The sequence below is a fragment of the Thunnus maccoyii genome, chromosome 4, assembly GCF_910596095.1.
Source record: "Thunnus maccoyii chromosome 4, fThuMac1.1, whole genome shotgun sequence".
Taxonomy (NCBI): domain Eukaryota; kingdom Metazoa; phylum Chordata; class Actinopteri; order Scombriformes; family Scombridae; genus Thunnus; species Thunnus maccoyii.
In genome coordinates this window covers 17189816-17214710 of record NC_056536.1, presented here as the reverse complement: position 1 = coordinate 17214710, position 24895 = coordinate 17189816, and the positions used below count along the sequence as shown (strand labels likewise).

General features: G+C 41.5%; 2 protein-coding genes across 8 annotated transcripts in view; one reads left to right on the top strand and one right to left on the bottom strand.

Moving 5' to 3' along the window:
- The window catches only part of lrp1ab (low density lipoprotein receptor-related protein 1Ab), an 89201-nt gene extending 88087 nt beyond the window's left edge, over window positions 1–1114 (top strand). Inside the window, exon 89 of the mRNA XM_042409705.1 lies at window positions 844–1114. Within this exon, the coding sequence (XP_042265639.1) occupies window positions 844–981 (138 nt within the window). The 3' untranslated portion in view covers window positions 982–1114. The remainder of the gene's footprint in view (window positions 1–843) is intronic.
- Window positions 1115–2920: 1806 nt separating this feature from the next.
- fmnl3 (formin-like 3) overlaps window positions 2921–24895 on the bottom strand; it is a 31519-nt gene continuing 9544 nt past the window's right edge. For 2 of the 7 annotated variants that reach the window (XM_042409706.1, XM_042409708.1), the window contains 25 exons: window positions 19098–19181; window positions 18871–18951; window positions 18677–18753; window positions 16303–16386; window positions 15713–15859; window positions 14598–14706; window positions 14352–14428; window positions 13791–13884; window positions 12105–12179; window positions 11886–11996; window positions 11620–11769; window positions 10895–10996; window positions 10332–10686; window positions 9935–10027; window positions 9734–9858; window positions 9444–9646; window positions 9055–9358; window positions 8888–8968; window positions 8659–8788; window positions 8377–8537; window positions 8101–8202; window positions 7310–7402; window positions 7064–7187; window positions 6030–6142; window positions 4442–4528 (listed from right to left, as the gene is read on the bottom strand). In XM_042409706.1, coding sequence (XP_042265640.1) covers window positions 6051–6142; window positions 7064–7187; window positions 7310–7402; window positions 8101–8202; window positions 8377–8537; window positions 8659–8788; window positions 8888–8968; window positions 9055–9358; window positions 9444–9646; window positions 9734–9858; window positions 9935–10027; window positions 10332–10686; window positions 10895–10996; window positions 11620–11769; window positions 11886–11996; window positions 12105–12179; window positions 13791–13884; window positions 14352–14428; window positions 14598–14706; window positions 15713–15859; window positions 16303–16386; window positions 18677–18753; window positions 18871–18951; window positions 19098–19181 — 3054 coding nt within the window. In that variant the 3' untranslated portion in view covers window positions 4442–4528; window positions 6030–6050. Of the gene's footprint in view, window positions 4529–5500; window positions 5545–6020; window positions 6143–7063; window positions 7188–7309; window positions 7403–8100; window positions 8203–8376; window positions 8538–8658; window positions 8789–8887; window positions 8969–9054; window positions 9359–9443; window positions 9647–9733; window positions 9859–9934; window positions 10028–10331; window positions 10687–10894; window positions 10997–11619; window positions 11770–11885; window positions 11997–12104; window positions 12180–13790; window positions 13885–14351; window positions 14429–14597; window positions 14707–15712; window positions 15860–16302; window positions 16387–18676; window positions 18754–18870; window positions 18952–19097; window positions 19182–24895 lie in introns of all 7 variants that reach the window. The other 5 variants (XM_042409711.1, XM_042409709.1, XM_042409707.1 and 2 more) reach the window with 5 other exon arrangements.

The following is a 24895-nucleotide window of genomic DNA, read 5'->3' as shown; positions in this document are numbered from 1 at the left end:
CAACACAGAGGAGTAAACAAAGTTAGGGGAGCCAAATTGAAGTTTATTAAAGGTGCCCTGTGGAGTTTTCTTGCAAACAAATAAAAGTTATGTTTGCATTGAGTGTTACTCATGAAAAACACATTATATCCTTGATCTAACCAAAGTGTGGAATGCATTTCCATCCTCAAAACATTTTCAAAGCCGATTTTTTTTTTTTTTTTTTTTTTTAATCCTGCATTGTTTACATCCATGTTTGCAAGCTTGTAATCTTCTTGTTCCCTGCCTTTGCTGGCACATTGCTGTATTTCTTGGTGCATTACAGCCACCTGTGGATCATCAGAATAGTGTGAAACCATTGGCAGGGCTGTGTATCACATCACTGTGCGTCCTTGTGCACATGTATGAGACAACCAAATCGGGAATCCACTCATAGAGAAAAACAGCTCCATAGTGCTACAAGAGGTCATAAACTCCCCAGGGTACCTTTAAGTAAATAATATAAAGGAAAGACAGAGAATAAACAATGTGGTGGAGAAAGGTCCTTTTGGAGCTTGGTCAGGTGCCACTGATTAGTCAGGAGCTGGCGATTGGATCTCCTGAAACAAAGAACCAGAGCTGGCAGTCACACTATACGACATAATAAACATACAGGACAAAAAAAAACAACTATCTGCCGTGGTTCTTTCAAGTGGTAAGAGGGAAAATGTTTTTTGCGTTGTTGTTTGAGTGAACGGACCCTTTAAGAGAGAAAATGTTTTTTGTAATTTTTGTAAACTGCCCCTTTAAAGCACAAAACGCAAAAAGAAATCCCTGCTTTTCTCCTGCTCTTTGAGTCAACATGTAATTTTCTTTGCTCTGCAGCCCACCAACTTCACCAACCCAGTGTATGCCACCCTGTACATGGGCGCCCACAACAGCCGCAACTCTCTGGCCAGCACGGATGAAAAGAAGGAGCTTCTCTCCCAGGGCGACGAGGACATGAGTGACCCGCTGGCGTAGAGCGTGGCATACATTGAACTCTGCCAACATTGCCCTGCCCTGCCCAACCCAGTGCTGAGCCAACAAGCTCTCTCATCTTATGCCTTTACCAACTGAAAAGAAAAGCAACAAAAAAAAAAAAAGCGAGAACACTGTATAAAATGTATAAAATGAAGGACTACTTTTTTAAGTGATTGCAGTATTATATTTTGTTCTTTGACAAAAAAAAAATCCTCTGGTGACGAAAAGGAACCATTTTATAGACATTTATTCAGTTCTTTTTAATTTTGCTCACCTCCTCCTCACAACTCTCCCTCCCCTCTCACGCATATAGCCACTACCTCTGTGCAAATGTAAAAGATAGAGAGATACAAATGGCAGTGGAACAATTTTAATTTTTTATTTTTGTATGAATTGTATAGGGAAAAAAAGAATATTGTTCCATCCTAGAAAACGTTGCCAAGTCTTTGTTGTTCATGAAAGAGAGGAGAAATGTCAGTGCTCACTGAATGCTTCCTGGATGCTGGTCCGGCTCAGTCTTTCACATTATGTGTATATGTACGTTTGCTGCTGGAGGTCTGAAGGGAGACCGAGGCTGGGGGAGACATGAGATGTTGTTTAACTGCACACATGTACACATGGAGGACTCAGCATCGCAGACAGTGTATGTTCTGTTGTCTCAAAGAACTACATTCAAGTGATTGTCTTTTACCTCCTTGCACAGACTAAAGTTATATATATATATTTGCATATATATAAACCTATTAACAAAGTGTCTTGAAAATATACCCAGGAATACAAACATCAGTAACAAATAGCAGTCTGTACTTTTTAACAGTTTTTTTTAAAGTCATTGTACAATTGACATACGTTGTGTCAGCAATGAATGAGGCGGTGTGTGAGTGCGCTGGATGAAGATGATTGTAATAAAAGTCCACATTCCAGGATGAAAAGTCTGGGATGGATATCCGTGGCCTTGGTTTAGCCTACTGCAGGACACTCTGGACGGGAGCTGGATTTTTGCTCCTAAACTGTTCTAGAAAGTTCTTTCTGGGAGTGACGGCAAGCTTCTGTGAATTTCCGGTCATCACTGAAAAAAATAATCTGCGATGAATAAATTAGCTGAGAATGGTTGCATTTAGCTTTTGTTCCTTGTCTTTTGATTGTAAATGTACTTTCAGGAAAGGCCAGGGCGACCGTTTGATGGTACGTACTTCTGTGGGAGATTGAATTGAACTTTTTTTTTTTTTTTTTTTTTAAATTGTATGTAATTACATGGACATGTAATTTAGGTTAATGCTCATTGTTAAGTGCATTCCCAGGAAGGAGACTGATCAGCTTCCTGATAAGCATTCCTTTGTTAATTCCTTTGCCTTGCTGCTAACGCTAACCATCTGTCTATTTGTCTGCCTGGTTTTTAGTCTTAAAATTTTTGCTCTCTCTGTGTGTCACACTACTCACCACGCTGCTTTTAACTGAGGTTATCAACCATACCTGCCATATCACTCTGCATGGTGCTCACACACACCCATCCTAGAGGAAACACTCTGGCATTGCCCCTCACTTGTTAACAGTATTTTTTTTCCCTTTTTTTTTTTTTTTATTACATCCTGCTCTGTTAGATTTTCACCTGACCATGTAAATTAGAACAATCATCTTTCAGTTGGAGAAATTCTTTTTGGTGGCAAAAACCCACATGGATATTTGTGGTTCTGATTGTTTTGTTATGATTCTATTTCTTTTTGATATAAGAAATTAAATGGATTTTTATAGTAGAAATGTGCGGTGGCTCTGTCCGTCATTTGGAGAGATGGAAAGGAAAGGCTCGTTATTTGTTGCTGGAAAACATCAGAAATTAACATCAACTATCCTTAAAAAAAAAAAAGTTAAGAAATAAAACATGAACATGTAGAGAAATTGCTTGTTTGAATGTTGCTTCATCAAAGAAAGACCAGCAGCCTTTTGCTTTAATACTCCTGCACTGTAATGACAGTCTTGTAGTTATTACATAATCTATTTATTTATTAAACAGGAAGTGTCATCTTTCAGTCAATAGACAATATCATGGATCATTTTTTCTAGAAAGAAAATTTCTTGATTTGAATGTACATTAATATAAATGTCCACTTAAAGAATAGTGTCATACAATGTTAAGCCAAATTAAGTAGTGTAAAGATGGTCGGTCCCTTTGTGCCAATGTCATATCTGAACATAGTCTGTAAGTCTCAACAGCTGTTAGGAGGAAACGGATCATCACTATTAAGATAAAGGCAAAAAAACCCCCAAAAAACAAAATTTAAACATATCCTTCATCCATCACCACATATAGCCGGTCAACCCGACGTCATCTGAGCCCTTAAACAGCAGTCCATGTGGAATCTTCTTCATACACTTCTTCAGTCACTTCCAAAATGTCACTTGAAAATGTGACAGAAAGTGTTGTCAGGGTATAACATTCAATTTTAAACAACTACTTGGACAAGGCACAAAAACACAACGACTCTCTTGTCAGCTGTTATGAGCTTAAATGCATTGATGTACTAGAGAGGTAAATAAAAAGAGTCATCTTCAAAGTTTTCCTCTTTGCATTAGTCCCCAAACCTTCTAGTTTGTGTGTGCCTTTAAAGCTGGAAATTTCACCTTTTGCATATTCTTTTCAGTATCATAAGGCTAATGTTATAGTACAAGGCAATAAAAAATACAATCTTTAACAAATGAAAGGTGTAAAATAAACAAATTATGGCTGACTCACAAGAAATAACACTGTTTACACAAAAGGCACTTCTTAAGCAAAACATGAGACATTCGAGAAATTTTGGTTTGGCTAGCTCGTCCATAAGAACAAGTAAGAATCTTATAGTTTTTACCCCCAGATATATATGCGATTGAAATCTAAAGAAACAACTGTCAACATTAAGTCTTGATTAAATGTGATGTGTGGCTTAATGTGAGGAAACGGTCCCCAAATGTCTCATTGTCATATCAAAGCTTCTCTGTTATTTGGAGGAAGGTTTTGCAAGTGTCTTGAAGGCAAACGTCCCAGCAGCAGAGTTGGCATCTTCCCTTGGCTGCCTTCCAGTCTAAGTCCTGCTACTGTCCGACTGCATAATCTGAGGAAATTAATGGTCTTGGGAATAAGATCCTCATGTTGGCAGGCACTTATTAGTGAAAGTGTTCTTCCTGCTTTATGGTCCACCAGTCCTCAATTCACCTCACCTGTATGTCCTCTGACTGGTCTCAGCTCAAACAGAGCAGGGAAAGTCTTTCTCGCTCGCAGTCAAAGAGGAGTGACCCATTGTGCTTCTGCAATGATGCCTGCTCACTTAAAGTGGCTGTAAAGGGCCTCCATAAATAAATAAATTACCCAGCTAAAACAAGGGCTCTGTCCTGTCCCCTCTTTTCAGTCTTTGTGATCTGCAGCCTCAGGGTTGAGATGGACCGTCGGGACACAGGGAAGGAGGGTTATAATGGGGAGGGGGGAGTATAAGTGACGAATAAGTGGTTTAGGGTCTCTTCCAACCGCTCCGGATCAACGCGTCAGCTCGCAGGAAAGGCTGGTTTCGGAGATCTGTGAGTATGCATGGAGAGAGGGGGTGAGAGACAGGGCGGAGGGGACACACATGTTAGAGGATCCAGAGGTCAAACTGCAAACTTGCTTCTACTTTCTCTAATTTCTTTTTTGTGGTAAAAGCCATAAATGACTAGGACATATACTGCAGTATAGCCCAGTGTTAGAAAACTTATGCAATTAAACTTAACTGTATTAACTGTGTATTAGAAATATAAAATGATCAAATAAGGGCATATATAATACAGAATAAACACAGAACAACACATTCCCATAACCTTGTATTTCAGCTGACAGCATGTGAAATCCAAGGCTTTGGGAATGTAGTTTTGACACTAATAATGCAGCAGTAAACAATGATAGGCATCATTATTCCAGTTACAGTAAGATGGTCAACAAGCTCTTCAGTTTGCAACAATCAAGCTGTCTAAAGTGAACGAAAACCTTTCAGATCTGTAACAAATTTTGGACACAGACTGTGTTGGTGTTTATCTGACTCACTGTGTGTCTTTTTTTCTAGAGCCTGTTGACCAAATAGCTGTTCAGCACACCGCGGTTGACAGTTAGCAAAGACAAAACATGGCGGACGTTGTTGACAGGTGAGAGGTAAATGAACACTGGACGACATGCAACACATAGGAGGGGGTGAGGATGATGATGTTGATTATAATTAAATGAACAGTTATGCATTGAAAAGGGGATTCTTCCCTGATGCTAACACTTAAAAAAAACTGATTTCATGTTTTAATGGCTGTCGGGGCAAGAGATATTGAACTGAATAAACATACTGTAACAGACTTCTTAAAAATTCTCCAATAATCATTCAATTATCTGTCTTTCTGTTGTGTAGTAAAGCAAATCTCAGTGCTGTAAAGCATCTTTTTTTTTGCTGAAGCAGCTGACATCACTGTAGCAGCACACAGGAGCTGGAGGGCCAAGCGGGCCAGGTTTCAGCCAGGCTACCTTCCTTACCCTCTCTTAGGAGTGGGAAATACTGTCATTAATCTTCTTTTCAGCTGGAGGAGGGGGTAGAATAAACAGTGGTGGTTGAGGAAAGAAGAGTAAACATGTTAGCCGGAAACCAACACCAAACAAGTTAGTCTCATGGCAATGTTGATAAAACCAGTAAATTAGCCAAACCTCTTTATGTTAAGATTGAATTTATCTCCATGAAAAGAAAAAATGTTAAGAAATATGCCAAAATAATGCACAGCCTTTTAGATTTCATGCATAATGCTCATACTTGATAATTTATCACAGTTATATCTGATTGTACTACGAGTGTACCAGCATATTTTTCACACGTAAAAAATACTCTGTAAAGACACTCTGTACAACTTTTTTTTTTCTGTGCCAGGCAAAGAGGTTTGGCTGACTCCTATCACCAGACGCTTGATAGGAGTCTTCTGAAGTAGAACACAGGGGGGTTGGGTGGGTTTGGGGGGGGATCATGCTGCATGCACAGTGGGGTCAGGAGGCGTACGAAAGACACCTGGACAACCTTGGCATTAGGGGGGAAGGGCTAGCAGTTGGCGTCGTCACAGAGGTTGGCTTCACAGAAGAACCGTGAGCCGCGTTTAGCAGTGCGGGCTGTGAAGGGCACGCTCTTCAGTACTGGGGGAGGAGGAGGAGGAGGAGGGAGAGAAAACATGTCACACCTGAGACACTGGCTTTTTGGGGGAGGGGGAGGAAACACTGGACCACCTTCATATTTCATTCAGGAGACTATATGACCGAACCTGAGAAAACGTCCTTTCTATATGCAGCACAGATCTATGGAGGAGGACCTCGTAAATCCCTCAGGGCAGGTTTTTAATAAGATTAGGACGCTCTGAGTGTGTCTTGGAGTGACATCAGTTGCACAATTAGCTGTTACAGCTCTGATAGTAGTGACATGGAGGCATTATTAACAAAACTAAAAATGGCATTAATGCAACATTTACATTATTAACATTTTTTAAGCACTGATTAATGACCATGACAAAAAACATCAGTTAGCTTATGTGCTATCCTGAGGCTGTAGATACTGCTTCTTCTCCCATTAAAGCCCCTTCATGTAGGATTTTAAAACATCCCACTTGGGCGACTCATAGTGGTACACTGAAAAAATGCACGCTGCATAACCCCCAGTCCATTTTCACTGGGATTTTTCTATTTTTCTACAAACAAAAACACTTTGACAAACATATAATCCAATAAAAAAATCTATACATAGTGGCTTTAAATAGTTCCTTTAAATAAGGATCCTATTTACTGAATTTCATGTAGTCTTGGGATAAAACTGCTCAGCTGACAGTCTACATATATGAGGCTTTGGTTGCACATTTCAGAACTAACTAGACAGCATGTCATGGATTATCTAGTGACTGCTGTGCTGCTATGTACTGTGCTCCAGATGTGCTGGTGTCTGGACCACGTAGCACAAGGTGCACTTCAAAGGAGCTGAGCAGTGAATAACCACGGTCATCCTCGGCCTGGGACGACCGGGGCTGCCTGCGCCCACACGGGGTCTTTTTAAGGTGCTGTCTCTCCCACCTGTGATGATGTCCTCAATAGTGCCGTCCTTGCCCTCGTACACGGGCCGGTGGTCTTTGGCTTGCCGCTTGCGCAGCTCTGCGATCAGCTCCTGCTGCTGTTGCCTCTTCTTCTGAGCTTGGACCTGAATCAGTGGATATGTGTACTGTTCACTGTGCTTTTTCAACATACCACATAGCTTTATTTAGCACTGAGTAAACATCTGATGGGTTTCATTCAGCTCAGCTGCATGCACTACGACTGTACCTTGGGGTCATGCTGTTTAGCCTCCTGAGCCAGTAACTTTTCTCTCATTGCTTGCTCCTGCTTTTTCCTTTGTTCGTTTTCCTCCAATGCATCCTGTTGAGATGAAAAAAGGTGAGCAGTCAGCGACAAGAAGCTGCAACTGTGCGGCCCTTTGAGGATAGAGAAAACGGGTCAAGAGTTGAACATAAACAGGGAACACGCACTTGAATGAACATAGCATTAGAAATGTAACCTTTCTTCCTCTGGTTCCCCCTTTCAACTTTCAACAAAATCCACCTACCTGTACATCTATAGCTCTAAGCTAAAGACTGACTGCTGGCTGTGGCTTCTTATGAACAAAATTAGAGTATTGCACCAAAATGTTGAACTGTCCCTTTAACATACACACTCAGACAGACACACATGTTCACAGAAATCCTTGTGCTTCACATTTCCTTGAGCAGATCCCATAAATCCAGACTGAGAACAATCTCAGGAAGCGTGTTGTGTGGTGGGGCAGGGCGAGGCTGTCCGGGGGTAAAGGGGAGGAGGGGAGGAGAGGGAAGAACCAGTCTAAACACCACAGCTGCAGCTCTACAGTCAGACCCAGCTGGTCTTTCCTGTTATTTGGCCTCGGACGATACGCCACGTCCTGTGGCACAGAGGCAGCCAAAGCTCTGCCCTGCTCTGCTCTGAGTGAGACAAGTCTACAAACCAGGGAACCTCCCATCTGACCAGGAGAGAAAGCTGCACCCTGCCAGTGCAGAAGTGAGGAAAGATACATAGATGCTGCCTCTGCTTGCTGTACTCACCTTGTAGGCCTTGATAAAGCGCACAAACACAGGGAAGAACACAGAGGGTGGAGTCGTCTTGGCACTCTCTCCAAAGTAGTTCACCACATTGTTGAAGGCTTCCTAGAATGGGAGGGAGGACAGTGCCAGATTGGAAGCAATGTTTGTAAACACTGTCGATTTCGGAGGCATGATTGGTTGTATGTTGGAGGTCAGTGAGCTGCATTTGGGACAGAGGTTTGCTTTTTTTTCCCAGTGGATACTTTGAGGTTAGGAGGTGAGGACAGTGTTGGTTACCTCTGCTGTCTTGGCGTCCTTCTGCAGCTTGTCCAGCTGTGTGTCACTAGCCTGGACGAAGCCCTTGAGCACCGAATGGTCGTGAAGACTGCACTCCCTCCGGATCAGGTCCATGCCTTTCCCCAGCTCTCGGACATCCAGCAGCACATTTTCCAGAGATACTTTGCACACGGTCAAGAGGGAATGTTTTAGACTTTTAAAGCACACATTTACCAAGATTATCTTAAGTAAACATACCTGACATTTCTAGGAACATTTCATACCTTCATATGGCAAACTCACCTGCTGCAGCTTTATCCACAAAGTGCAGTTCATTGTGGAAGTTGGCCAGCTCAGGGTACTTCTCTTTCACAATGAGAGCTATGTAGTGGAGCAATGTCATCTTTCTGTCTGTAGACTTAGTGTCCAGCAGCTGTGTAACATAAGAAATGAATGGAATTATCAGAAAAAAGCACTGCAGCAATACTGAGCACTTGAAAATGCCAACAAAATTCCGCTCCATAATACTCACCAGATCAAGACTTTGTAATTTGAAACCATAAACACAGCCTCGTTTGCTGCTGTTCATGTAGTTTCCCAAAGCTAAGATGATCTACAAGTAGACCAGAAGAATTCATTATCATGCACAATCAAAACAAATACTGCTATAAAAACACCAGTTAAATAAACTATCCTAACCTCGAGCATTCTTTTCAACTTTGGTGAGGATTTCACTGAGCCAGAGGCAGCAATGATTGCGTTTAGTTGTGGTGTGAGCATGTTGACATTGTCAGCAAAGTTCCCGACAAAGGTGATGATGTTCATCCTCTGTGTGAGTCTTTCAATCTTGCTGAATAGTAACATGAAGCGATCCTCCTCTGCTAGCTGGTCCAATGGACGCCGCTCACGTTCATACTGACGCAACACCTTGACTTCCGCCTCCGTGGGCAGGAAACGCATCAGGCACTCCACAAAGTCAACTGGTAAGGCCTTTAGGTCAAACCTGAGCAGACATGACAAATATTAGTTATGTGTTCACTGGATTCAGTGGTTCATAAATGTGTTGTAGGTCAAGGAAATGTGCATACTTCTCTATTGCTTTGCATATCTCCTCTGTGGTCTTGTTAGCCTTTCGCAGTGTGATGGCTAAGTTCTTGGAGCGATTGGCGTCCAGAAGGGTCACTTTGTTTACCGCCTTCTGGGCAACTTTGCTCTTGGTACAAGATAGATCCACCACAGGACCCTGGGCTCTGGTCTTAAACAGCTCCTCAAACTTCTCCAGATCCAGCTCCTGCACACAAGTGACAGTTAATTAACTTGTTCTAAACTTAAAGACATCAGCACTAACTGTGAAGGGAGTTTTATCTGCTTGATTTACCTCTAGCACACGTTCGTCATCAATCTCGTTGAAGACTGTGCCATTGATCTGATTGGGCTTCAAGGCCGTCCAGTTAAACACAGGCAGACGGAACTTAGTCTTGATGGGCTTCTTGATTCTGATAGCTGTAAAATATTAACATCTGTTGAATTTTGCTCTACTACTTGCAGTGAAATGGAGAGTATCTAAAATTGCTCTTACCTGACAGACCCAAACTCAGAATAACTGAGGGAGAAGCGTCTGGCAGAGGTGGAGCAAGAGGAGGTGGCGGTGGTGGGACTGGTGCACACGAGCCTGTAATTAATGTAAAGACAATATTTATTTGTCAAAAATCAGGCCAAAAGAGCTGAAAACTGTTTAACAGTCAGTTCTGTTTCCCCTGTACTGTCTTGTCTGTCTGCCTGCGCACAAAACAAACCAGCCTTGTATTTCCTTTTCCTGTCTGTGGTAGAAAAAAACTGCTGTGACCCGCCACCTGGCTTTGCACGAATGAACAAAGAAGGGGAACTGAAAATAGATTTCCACTGAGGGTCTATGGTTGCACACAGTCAACTTTCACATTTATGTGTCACCAGACATAATTGCTGCAAGTCATCACCTGTGGCAGAGGGAAGAGGAGGAGGCGGCGGTGGAGGTGGAGGAGGTGGAGGCGGAGCTTCACTGGCTGGGGGTAAACTGGTGTCTGCTCCTCCTGATTCTGTTAATCCAGCTGTTGAACCTAAAGATAGCTGCCCGATGTCACCCAGAGGGATCCCAAGGCCACTACCACCCCCGACACCCAGCGTCTCAATGGCAATGTCTCCATCAGGCTTCTTGTGCAAACGGATGGTGCCTTGCTGTTCCAGCTCCAGCAGCCGTCTCTCGATGTTGACTTGCCTCTGGAAGGCGGCATCCTTCTCCTTGATCATCCTCCTCAGGGTGTTGACCTGGGTGTTGGTCGACTCGTACGTCTCCTAGACAGTCACCAGGGGGCGATAAAGAGCATAACACAATGACTTTACATGCCAATGAAACATCCTGTTTCCTGCTGACCTAATTTGCTATCACTGCAATTAGCCACATGCATCTGAAACAGATTTTTGCTAAATAACAGAGAGTGAGTGAAGCCTTTCTGAGGCAAGGCAGGCAAGCAATATTACATCATTATGACTGCCAGCTTACCCGTATTGCAAGCAGATCCTTATCCTTCTGAAGGAGCACCTTCTCCAGATCAGCCACTTTCATCATTGTCTCATTCTCAACCTCCAGAAGCTTCTCCGTCACCTGCGGGAAGACGATGGAGAGAGTGGCAGAGAGATGAGAGGAGGTGAATTCAAGAATTGATCCCCAGCACAGGCATCTTTCCCAGATCCACTCCTTTCTCCCTACTCTCCTGTATACACTGTGCATCATCAGTGAGAAATATGATATACCAAGCAGCAGCATGACGCAGCAAGAGCATGACAGAGCTTTTGCTTTTGCTTTTGAATTTGAACAGATTACACATCTTACACTGGGGTTCATAGGGAATTTTCACCCTTGTCCTCCCCCATCATTCCTGACCCCTGAGAGCAGAGTTTGTTATGAAATTCCTAGAATGATGTCAGGTCTGCCCACAACTTCTCCATGTGAAGAGGGTCTTTGCAGAGCAGCGTGGGACACAAAGGCAAGTGCCCAGAAAGAATGAGCCAACATGAGAACAATATTAAGATTGTTACACGCGCAATATTTTCCAGCGTTTTCCACCCCATTATTACACTCAACCACTTGTGAAATGCAAACACTGAGTAGAATTCTAATTGCCACATAGAAACAGCCAAGTTAAGTACATAGCTGGTGAACCACAACAATCTCATAAATGGGCCCAGTGAGCTATGTTGGTGGTCCAGACTGGGTGGTGCACTTACATGGGACAGGTGCTCCTCCAGTTCCTCCACCTTCTCCAGCGCTGCATTCTTGGTCTCTGCATCTTCCAGTAGACCACCCACGTCAAATACATTATCCAGGTATGCCTGGATCTGCACCGACAGCTTGTCACTCTCCGTATGTTTACATTTCTGACATAAGGGAGAATGAATCAGAATTAGTGATACTGTACACATATTGTACAAATCTCCACGTGATATTTTTAGTTTTTCAACTGCCCATTTTAACCACAATATTGTCACCTTACCTCCAGGTAGTCATCCAGTCCCAGCTTGGTGAACTCATACTGCAGATGGACTCTGAAGTTCATGTCCTCCACAGAGTGGACTACAATGTTGATGAACTGCATGCAAGCCACCTGCACAACAGACACAGGCGGATTTAGATTTAAATCTATTGAGTTTAATGGATATAAGGACACAGATCAAAAAGAATACATCTATCCATAATAAAAAGCCAATCTTACCATGTAGTCAATGTTTCCCTCCTCACTGCGGAAGTAATCCATCAGTCTCTCAAAGCGATGCTTCTCCTTACAGACCTAAAATGCAAACGATGTGATAAAAAGAGAGGTTATCTATAATTCTATCATATTATGATTTTAAATCAAATGTTGGAGGAAACTTTTAAATCCGGACATAAAATAACAAAAAGCCCAACATGGGGAGAATTTGAATAGAAGGTCAAAAAGAGATAAAACTCCTCATCTCCTGTCAAAATATAATGATTTATGTTGGAGGGCTTGTGGCTTGGTTGGAGACTTCAACCATATATTTTAGGATTACCCCAAACTCCTACAGTATTGGCAAAATGTTAAAAAAGAGATTAAGTTGATTTGGTGTATTAATTCGAACACAGCACTTTTCATTCTTCTACTCTTTTAAGGATTTTGCTTTTGATAGCAAAAAAAGAGAGATTACAGTCTCCTGGTTAAAGCTGCGGCCTCCACATATTGTAGAGTGGAGAGAAAGGATTAAGTTGGTTTATGTCATGGAGAATATCACAGCAAAGCTGCAATTGAAAACAGAAGTATTTATGAGGAAATCAGTACCACTTGTGGCAGTGATTTCCTCATAAAAGTAAAAGCACATCTATCTCTCTTTCTCCTTCAAATTTTCATTTTTTCCACTATGTTTGTGAGTTATTATATTGTGTCTTGAGTTGATGCGATAAAAATAAAGTTCAAATATCTACTGTATATCCACTACTACTATATAACTTCCTGTGACTAATCATAACATAGTATTTTGTTATGATTAAACACATTCCAGGATTAAACATAATTCATCCAAATAGTTTAGATGTACATAAACAGAGCACAGTTTACTCCGTTTGTAACTGTCCTTATTATCAGAAATCATGGGAAGTGAAATGAGCAAAAAGATAAAGACATATGAAGAAAGCCAAAACTTCTACACAAAAATATACTGAAAGAGGAGAGGAAAACAAACTGTGTTTTCCCAGCTTGAAAAAGTGTTTTTTCAGTGCTGTAAAAATAAAAAATCCATGCCCCAACATTTCTCACAATCCTAACCAGACACATTGGTGGTTGTGGACCTAATACTTAACCACTGTGCAGCTGTCTTCGACTACATCATTGGTGGCCTTTTTGTAAGATTTCTGAGACCTATCGTCATGTATTAATGTATCATTTTAGAAAATACTTCTGTAGAAATACCCTTTTTTATACTAGTGGGTTGATTTGCTCATGCGTTTCTCTGGAGCTTTAGACTGTGGGGTAATTGTCTTGTTCCGGTGTTTAGATGACTGTGTAGGCAGAAACTGAGAGGCTAAGCAAACCTTTGTGGTCCACTGGCTCCCATCAGGGAGTTGATCCTTATCATTGTTCAAGGTTGGCTCACATCTGGTGTCTTAATGAGACTAATAACCTCAGATAGGCCACCATAGAGCTTTGCTTACACCCTCAGTGGACATGAAAACTCCCAGAGCTCCTCAACTTTCATACCACTACAATGACTCTTTTAGGCCTCTATGCATACCAGTGATGTGGGAAATGATGGCAATTAAAGTAATGGATGTTTTTTAGCATTTTCAGTCCTCACAAGGTTAGCTGTGTATTACCACAGTGTTATAAACGGTGCAACTTTAGGTGGCAATGGTTCAAATTTCATTAAAATGTTGCTTTAGGCACCTCTTTGAAGTTGTCAAATGCTGAGAGGATGATCTCGTGACCTCCTCGTACTAGACAGACGGCAGCCAGCAGCTCAAGGACCAAGGCTTTTGTCCTGGAAGTACAGGAGACACTCATTAGGGCAACACACCTGGACAGTTCAACTTCAAATATGAACTCTCTCTCTCAAATTAAAGGTGCAAAAACACAATATTTATACAGTCTACACTACTAGAATGTATGTTTATGCATGCAATCCTCAAAACTAGTGCAAATACATCAACATGAAGGAGTTTAAATCTATAATTCATACTGAAGTCTGAAGCAAGGGCAGGTCTTTCTAGCTTTTAAGTGTTTACCCTCCCAGTCTTCATTATGAAGTGATCAGCCCCAGCGGTTTACCACTAATCTCCTTTAGTAAACATTCCTCTAACAGCCTGTATATATGCCTCTGATCCCCAACTTCAGAGAGAAGCCGAGCCCCATGGAGAAAGGAAGGCATATCATATGAACTGGCTACAGGGTTTCTCCCATTGTTTGACCCAGCCCTGCGTCTATGGAGACGGGGGCCTCAGTTCTTACCGTGAGTTCTTATTGTTCAAGCTGAGAGCAATTTCATTGACTGCGTGTGCGTGAGACATGACCATATTGAAGCCATACTGCATGAAGAAGACAGACAGAGAGAACAGGATGTGGTGTCAGAAAAGCCTGCGTATATATACAGTGTTCACCACTTCACTTCACAGGAAACACATAATCCTCAGGTTTATGACAGATGTCTGTGTCAGATTGTGTATGAGCCTGTACATATTGTAGAGTGTTTGGTACCTGGTAGTTCATGATCGCTCTCAAGCACATGATGCACACATGCACATCATCCTTTTGGCTCACAAGACGGGAGTTCTTGATGGTTTTGCTGTTGGAAACTGTGCCATAGCTGCAACAGATGGCAGAAGTTAATATTTGGTAGAGATTCAATAATTGAAATGTGTTTAACTTTAAATTTAATCACAGCTTGTTTCATTTATTTCTCAGTTTTTTTTTATCTAGCATTCAAATGGCTCTCTTGGTTTATATGTGTCACATAGAGAGAGAGAGAGAGCGAGAGAAAATTATAGAGAATGAGGTCTGACAGAAAAAAACTTAAGATGGCTTTTGAGGTTACAGATGCATCATGGGAGATGCCTTGTTTCCTCACTGCTGTCAACAGACTGAGGTCTTTGCACAGAGACTGCCATTATGTAACTGTATTGCCCAGTCATCATGTGCACATATTACTTTTCTTGTGCAGTTTATAAATGGCTTTCATAGTGTCTCATGATCCAGCATCTGAGTCATATATGTGCATATATTTATTGATATATATGTATTGTTTATATTTTCTAACATACATACTACATAATACATAATGTTATAGTCATACAGATTCAATGGCAATGTATTACTAAACACTTTACTGACTGGAAGTTAATCTTGAGGACAACAACTTTTTACATTCAGATTGACTAAATTCATCCTATCACTCTTGATATCTCTTCATATCTTGTCTGTGTGTGGCTCAGTGATGAAGAGGAGAATCACAACTGTCCAACATATGCTGCAGCTCACAGCTGGCTCTCATCTAAAGACAGTGCAGACGCACATCTGGACAGATGAGGGAGGACCATTAACAAAGAGAGACAGTGCAAAAGGTTAAAGACTTTCAGTTTTTTTTTTAAAAAAATCTCTGATACAGCTCATCATCTGATTGAGTTTATGCAGAGTCTTGAGGTCAAGAGAAAGGTCACAGACCTATAACTTATCAACCACTCTGGCATTTTCTTGAGACAAAACAGCACCAGGACAACTTTCATGCTAATACATACGTATAGCATTTAAGGTTAGCAGAGCGAGCCGATAACATGGATAGCTAATAGCGGGGAAGCAAGCTTAGCAATACGTACCGGAGGACAGACTGGCGAGCAGAGCGCACCAGTGTGTTGCAGAAGGGTTGGGTGCTTGTATGATGCAGATCCTCTATGGACCTGCTCCAAGATTTAGCCTTGTCCAAGAAGCCATCCTCCCCATTCTCCAGCCCCTCAAAATCCAACCTGGGCCACATACAGACAGACAGACAGATAGACAGACAAGCCAACACAGAGGCACAGATAGGGGTGTAGATGAGAGGCACGGGGGAGGCTAGGTTAGCAAGGCAGCTTGGTAGAGAGCCAGGGGTTATCACAAGAACTGTCATCAAGCTGCATGATAAAGATTCAGCACAGAGATTCTATCCTATTCAGGCAAAGTATAGCTCAGCGCTACACCACATAGCATCTGTCCAGAAACACATTTGCCAAGTACGCAACAAGGCATACACACATATCCAAAGAATGCAAAAGCAATTTTTATTTGATGCACAAATGCACAAGCAGTTCATTAGGCTCTACAGGACACAACGTGTTAACTCAGCAGCTGGATCCACTGCCCAACCCAGGTTCTGGCAAGAGTCATAAGAGGTGTGTGTGTTTGTGTATATGCGTGCAAAAGTACTCACATGACAGCACACTGGGCAAAAGAGAGATACTCCACCAGGATGTCGAGACCTCTGTTCTCATCATTGAGGAACTCCCTGACCCACCTGTGACGCAGGAGAACAGAGAGGGGTTAGCAGGGCACCAAATCAAGAACACACCCTTATCCAGGGCTTGAGTTTACCCATTAAAAGAAAAGAGAGAAAACTGAAAACAGAGAGAAAAAATAAATGCAAACATTAAATAAAAAGGACAATTGGCGTCCATAAGACTCTGGTTTATTACATCTTGGGTCCAATTTTTGTATTTTCGGGCACCCTTTCCAACTTCAACTTTAACTATATTGTCCCCAAGGGGTAGTTTGTCTTGCAGCCACGTAAAACATAGAACACACAGAGACTTAAGCACACAGACGCACATAAAACATACCTGAAGCATGAAACACATTAACATAAAACTTAGAGTGTGCCATCAGCCCCTGATAGTTACATGGGCTGAGTTGTATTCAACAGTTTGATGAGAGGTAAAAGAATTATTCAGCCTATTAGACCTGCGCTGTTCAATCGGTGATAAAAACATTGACTGTACCCACCAAAGTGGCGGAATCTGAGTGTGCACCAAGTAAGACAGGAGCAGTAAGACAATCTTACAGGTTTTGAGAAAAAAACATTGGCTCAAATTTCACTTACTTAATTTCCCTTAGCTGTGTGTGCACACAGTTTTCCTACAATGAGGGATTATTACAGACATTTCAGGTGCGCTTACTTTCAGTTTTCACGTGGTTTATGAACTGTGTGATTGTGTGACTTGTGTTTCTTGCACTGTCTGACTTGGATCTCAGCAATCATTTGGGTAACTATAATCCTATTCTAACTGATAGAAGTGATGGCAAAAGCTATAAAAATAAGACCCAAGTTGTTAACTGGAATGATCCTTTAAGGCAGCTCCGAAGGGGGTCTCCCCTTCCCTGACAGGAAGAACTTGGCAAGAATGCAGCGGAAAGTAAACTAGAGCAAGGCTTCAGATTTCTTCCCCATTTAACTCCAGTTTTCTGGAGAGAGAAACAACTCCTAACAAAGGAATTCCCACTGCGATGAGAGAAAGAATGTGGAGGGAATATGGCTAAGAGAAGTGGGCTCGGGTCGAACCTCTGACAGTTTAGTCTGCCTCCCCCCACAGACCCCAGTCACCTCCTCCCTACTTCATGGAACCCCAGAGGGGGACAGGATTGAGGTAAAAGGTTCTTAAAATAGTCCTGAAGGGCTGGTTCTGATGACAGACTGCTAGTCAGCCAATAGTGAGTTAGGCAGGAAAGCAATCAAGAGCTTCAAAGTAGCGGAGGAGAGGAGAGGAGAGGAGGGAGGGAGGGGGAAAGGGAAGAGAGGTGAGCAGAGGAAAGCGAACAAAGCAGTTAGTTTGGGTGAAGAAGGGAAGGGGGAGGACAAGGAGGCGGGCTTGATCATCAGTTTCCTGTCTACCACCCCACCCTCCCTTTTCTCCCTCCTTGCCTCTGACCCCTCACTCCTTCCTCTCTCGCTCCCTCTACGTCTCTCCAACCAGTTGCTATTTCAGATTTTCTTGGCAATCTCAGGAATAACACATCTGAAAGGGCCCAGGACTCAGACGCACACAATAAACCTGCGTCTGTTACAATTAATCCCACCCACACAAGCCCTCTGAAAATAGCCTCCCTTTTTTTTTCTTTGTCTGCGGGTCTTTCTGGGAAATGCATTGAAACATGCCTTTATTGATGAGGCCTAATAGAATATGAGTTATTCTTGGAGCTCCATGAATGCTATGGAAAATCAAAGCCTTTATGGGATTGTTTTTGCCCAGGATTTCAGTGGCAAGGCACTGCAGCACATTTTTAGTCAAGTCAAGAATCATGTGGGCAACACTGAAGATAGAGAGACCTAAACTAACATCCACACATACAGTAGGTGCAGGGTAAACTGTGCAGAGTGGAAATATGTGACCAAAAAAGATAAAACATCACAAAGAGGATGTTTGCTTTGGTATGTGAGAAATGTGTAAACATAAAAGTATCCTTGTGTGTGTGTTTTTCTGCTTTTCACTGGGTTCAGCATTGGTCAGCCGGTCTTCCTGCCCCTCTGGCATACACAACAAAGCTTCCTGCTCCACACTATGGGGGAGTGGACGAGGCAGCAGCACAATGGCTACCATCTGGGCATTATGAGGACCAGCTCTATGAAGTGGAGCTGCAGAGCTTGGCAAGTTAGAACAATGGGGGGAGATCTGGGCACCAGAGAGAGCTCTGGGTCCCTGCAGCAGCAAGAGCAGAGAAAGGACTATTCTTTACAAGGGAAAACAATAACATGGTTTCCTCAAGCTTTGTGCACCAATAAACAAATCTGTATAGAGAAATGAATTGATTACCCGATGTGGTTTGTCCTCAGCGATATCTCCAGCTCCCTCAAGACTTTTGTAGATTCCTGCACCCGCCTGCGAAACTTCTGCGACAGACAATGGAATCAGATTGTTGCTGCACATTTATCACTGTCCAGATTTTACTTTATAGCAGTTCTTTCTAATTGGAGGAAGTGTCTGAAAGGTTATTTATAATTCCCCACCTTTCGCGTGACTCCGGGATCTAAGTATCCTCGTATTTTCTGGATGTAGGTGTGAGGTGGATTCTTGACTTGAAACCTCTCCTGAAGCCCAAAGAAGATACACAAAAGAATGTAATTTCACTGGCAATGAAAGACAAGATGTTTTTTTTGCAGAATGAGTTAAGGTAATGAGGTGTGTGTGCATTTGCAGTGCAGGTTTGGTCATGAATCAGAATTTCTGAATGCACCTGGTCGCAGATGAGGTCCCATTTCTTCTCATTGTCATATTGTCTGAGGAGCCGGGCTTTGTCTGGAGGCAGGTTCATAGAATTCTGAAAATATAAAATATAGGAATTAGATTAATTTATGGCAAGGCGAAGCACTTTCATCTATATATGGCACATTTCATTACAGATAAAGTCAGTGTGTTTTACATTAAAGTGCATACAGCAACAAGAAGTGCCATGAGAATATGAAAAAAAACATAAAATGCAAGAACACACAACACTGATAACCAGCACCCACCCAAAGACACTGACATACCACAGACACATAATAACTAATTATAAGCCTCAGGAAACAGAACATTTTCAGTTTATTTTTTGAATGTGACAGATGTCAGCTCATCAGGAAGACTGAGCACAGGACCAAAGTAGCTTGAAGCACCTTCACCAGATGTGGATCTTATTCTAGGGATCCTACTCTGCTGCATTCTGAATGAGCAGGAGCCTTCTTATTGTTTGTTTGAGTAAACCAGCAAAAAAGTGCATTACAGTAATCTAATGTGGGTGAGATTAATGCATGAATCAGTTCCTCAGAATCATCTCGAGATATATCTTTTTATCGCTGCATATTTCTTTGTTATCTGTGTGTTTGACTATTTATAGCAGCAGTCACTGAGTGGGTGTCAGTAACCGGTACTTTATAGGCCTTTGGCGCCAACGCTGAAACTTTGGGGACTTACAGCATGACCTCACGTCCTGTGTTGACTTTCAACATCCTGCCACAGGAGATGATCCGCATCTCCTCTGTGCTCTCTGTCTCACTATCATTCAGGCAACACTTTCAGTCTCTCAGCCACTATCAGAGTACGAGCCTATTACGAGCCCTGTCATCTAATCCAGCCATAAAAACACACACACGAGACGTCCTGAGGCGGCCAGTTTACTGTGGCTCAAATTAAAGCCTTAATGCTCTAATTTATGTTTGAAGACCAATGCACTTAAGCGTTTTATGTCCTCGTGATGACTGTCGAAAAATAACAAAAACTATATAACACAAGCTGACTAATTACTTCCGTGACTGAGCCAAGAGCGTGTAAACAGGGGTTGACATGGAAATCTTAAAAATGAGGAAGCGCAACAATATGAGGGGAGCTCGCCAGGCCCTGAAACTGATCGCCTCAGCGTTTCTCTTTGAAGAAACATGAGGGATTGTTTGCACTGGGAACCCTCATTTACACCCGTATCAACAGTACCCCATAAGCCTGGCCACAAACGGCCTGTCAGCTTGACTTTTTAACCTGCAGCTATAACTCAGTCTCCCGTCTAAAACACCCTGCACTGTTATTAACCCATCCCACGCCAGACGTGATGTTCACACTGGCATTTTGCCACTGGCGGGGCCAATATGCGTTTGACAGATGGAAAAAAACATATATTCTTGTTCCTATGACAACCACTCAGTCACTGGCAGGGGTGGAATATCACATGTGAGTATTTTAAAATTCGTTTTCCACATTAGGACCACATTACTCACTCCATCAGCACATCATGAATCACGTTGTCTAAAGAAGACAGAGCTAAAGAAAAGGTGCTTCTGTATCTTCTTTTTTGCAACCACAAATTACAAAACACACTCAAAAACACATGCAGTAACCTTAAACTGTCAATGGATGCTATAGAAAAGCCCTTTATAAACAGATACAAGAAATGCAAAAATAAAATGCCTGAAAGACTATAACAGGCTGTAACTGTAGTGAAAAGCAGTGCCAAGATGTTATATATTGGGCCTTTGACATTAAGGGCTTTACAAATCCCACACAGGAGAGAAAAGAGAAGCAACATGCATACCAGATGTCCAGAATTACAGGAGGAATGTGTCCTGTTTATAGTAGTAGTTTATAGTAGTAAATTTTCTCTCTTGTCTGACCCCCAAGCTGCTCTCTCCTCTTTTGTCTCTCCTGGGAGAGATTTTTACCTACAACACAGTCTTTAGGAAAGTCGTACAAGGAAGTGAAGAGTAGCATCTCCCATCTGTATCTGTCTCTAATGAATAATGTGAGTCTCTAAGCACTTTTAACAAAAAAGTGGATACAACCTGCAGTTTTTAAAAGCTATTTTTTAAAAATAAATGGAAAACGGTTAATTAGGGTTGGTCCACTTTCTTGATTAGCATTGGTCACTGATTAAAAACTAGTACAATAAATAATAACCTTATTTTAAACTCCGGATAATGTAACATAAGCTTGGTTTTAATGTAAATGAAATAATAAACCCAGATATCTGCTCCAGCATCTGGCCAGGCCCGAAGCCTGTTCCTCTCTGTTTTCTTACTCAGTCATGCATACTAAAGTAGAACTGTGGGGCAAACAGGCAAAGAGCAAGGTCCCCTTTTGTGCTAATTTAATCTTGACTTACTGGAAAACAAACAGACCAGACACAAACGCAGATGCTCATTCATTTAGTAAAGACAAAAGAGCAAAAGTTGAAAATGGCGAAAACATTAATTAGAAGTGGAAACAGTATAATATTGAGAATTGCACGAGGAGCCCTGCCTTCTGCTTTATAGGAGAGTCATTATAAGCAATGAAAACACACTGAAGACATTGATGTTTCATAATGTTCTGCTCTTTGTCTGTTAGAGCCTAAGGGATTGTAAACAAATGCAGGTGGGACTGTGTGCAGATGTGTGTGAGGTAACAAAGTTAAAATGGGTTTTAAAAAAAAGTACTGCTTGACTGATTGAGCGTATAGAGAAAAGGTTTCTCCCGCAACAAGGCAAAAAGCAGAAGGGATGTTTCCTTTCTGACTAGATTTGGGTAATTTGAACCAAGTAACCCAATTTAGCTAATTTCATTTCACTTTCTCCCACACTGATACAATCTTGCACTTCCCGTGTTTATAAAAAGCTAAAAAGAAGTAGTCTTACGTGGGAGAAGGAGCAAAGGCACATCATTTAGTAGCTTTATTTACTTACTTATTTTCAGGGGTAAAATACTACAGTAATGCCAAAAATGTTTGGTGCTTGTTATGTTGCCACACTGCCCACATACTCTCTCCTCCAGCAAGGCCTTTCTTGTTTGACCTGAGAATGGCTCGACAAAGGATTCAATATGAAGCTTTGTTTTGGTTTGGTACTGTGCCATTCCCATCCTTTGACATTTGAGCTATATTTTTTTCCTCATAGAAAATCGCTAACAATGGCTGGTGGGCAGGGTCAGAATATGCCCCCTGGTGCTGTGTAGAGCAAAATCCGGCTAAAACACAACACCAGGACACTGCGCAACCAGATGAACTGGTTCTATTATCAACACTATCTCTCCCATCATTAGGGCCCCTTTTGTGAGCCAGAACAAGAGACAGAGTTTCCAAACAGAATGAAAAACTCCAGAGTTTTAAACTATAATATAGTTTATGAGCTTGTTAAAAGACCAAAATATGAATCTTTTTTGCTTTTCTCTTGCACATAAATCAGCCACAAAGCAGTAAGTAAATGAATAAAGAGACAAAGGATATATTGGAAGGAATTTGACTACTCTGACAGAGTAACTGACAGAAAATTAATTTACATTTTTAATGGTTAATCATTTAAGTCATTTATCAAGCAAAACAGCAAACATTTGCTAGTTCCAGCTTTCTAAATGTCAGACAAAACAAGCAATTTGAAGATGTTACCTTGGTCTCTGAGAAATTATGGGCACTTTTCACTGTTTAGAATAAAAAGATTACTCAAAACTATGCTTGACAGTCTAATTCATTTAATTGACAGTGCAAAATAGCCATTAGTTGCAAACCTAGGGTAAATAACAGGCAGATAAGAAGAAAAAGATAAAGAGCACAAACAAAAGAAAGAAACAAAAAGTAGAGCTAAGAAGGAAAAGGATGTGTGGAGGAGGACTATTCACAGGCAAATGTAGACGGTATAAACTCAAAAACAGAGAGACATTTGAGCCATTGAAGGAGGAGGACAGAGGTTTTAAAAACTCAACAGTTAAAGTAGTTGACGGGGGTCAGGTTGCCGGTTAAGGAGGCATGGAGAGTCCAAGAGAGCCATCAGGGACTCAGCAGAGTGCTCAAGTCACGCACAGTCACCCCCACAGCCAAGGGAAGTGCTGGTCACCTCAGACATCACAGTCGACAGGGCAACTCCATCTGCCCTCAACTGGACAGCTTCCTAATCCGAGCTGATTTACAATTAGCCTTGAGTTGAGTTTATGACCTGCAACTCCGGCCAAAGGCTCCCAGAGAAACAAATGGAAAAGAGCGACAGGATGTTCCCCCCCCCCCCGATCTTTCTCACAGCTTCACACTTTGAGCCGGGATAAGATATAAAACCAACATGCACCAAAACTAAATGACTCTTCATTTGAGACTGTTGCAGAATGGCTCTGTGTTGCCCAAGTTGCTTCCAAGGTTGTTGCCAGGCTTGCAACAGAGTTTTATTCTGCAAGATCTCTTTGGTTATATTTTAACTATATTTTCTTTTGTATTGTACACACTCTGATGTTAACTTGCCTTGTGATGGCCCAATGAAACCCTGAAATAATCTGGTGTAAATATCATCAAAAAATGGACTGGTTGTTTCATTTAAATGTGGTTAAGTTTGCTAACTTTGTCTCAAAAGCCTGGAATGGAGGGTAATAAGAGCTATTTAAGTAGTATTTACTCTGATGTCTCCAGTATTATATGGTAAGGTTTTTTTAGTGATATATTGACCAGTCAAATTCTGAAAAGGTGATTGTGAAAAAGATTTGAACTGATTTTCTTAATCTTTGGACTTTTTGCAATATTGTTTGGAAATATGAATATTAATATCTGGTATCTTATAAGCCCATACATGACATAATACTAAAAAACTTTATTCTTCATTCATTTAGAAAGGTATTATGCTTTTCCTTATCCCATTTATGTGGTCTACTAAGGAAATGCATCCAGTGTGATTCTCTCTTTGGTGCTTTATCATTGGGTTGGAAATGCAGAATCTGTCTTTTTATCTACTTTGATAGGTTTACACAGGCCAGACCTAGTTGTCATCAGTTCAGAGGGAAAAGAGTGGGCGGCTGAACAGCTTACTAAGCTGGACAGAGCCTGTGGCAGTTCAGTCAGAGGCCCAGACGGCCCTCTTTTACCCCCAACAAGTCTGAGTGTCTGCTCATCAGGGTGGGGTCCAGGAAGAAGGGACCTATGGCACGACTCAACTGGAAGCTGCCCAGCCAACATAACTGAGGGTAACAGCCAAAGACAACAATGAACTGAGCTTAAAACGCATTTGAGACAAAGGCGAGGTAATTTAGTTGTTCATGTACTGTACAGCACATTTCATATATAAAGAAGAACACAACCAGATTAAATTAAAAGATTAATAATAGAAAACAACAGAAAAGGTTAAAACATAATTCATATTTGGAAATCAGAATATTAGAACTATAAATCATAAAATAACAATGTCCTAACCCAGCCACTTATTTGTATTTATCATTTAACATCTGACCCTTTAATAGAGTAATCTTTTTGTTTTGACTCTGAGCAGCTGAAGCCTGAAAAGAAACAGTTACATTAATTTAATCTACTGAGAAAAAAGCATGGATCAGCTTTTCCAGATCCTGTTTGGACATTACTCCCCCTGACTGCTTTATTTTACAGAGGATGAAAGGCTGATGTTGCAACATATCGGACATGGCGGCTTAAAATTTCGATTTTAGATCTTTCATGATAACACTCAGATATTTGGCCTGATTCTTACTTTTCAAGAACAACAAACCAGCAAACAGAACATGCACATTGCTAATGTTATTGTTAATAATCTCAGAGAAATGTTATTGGCT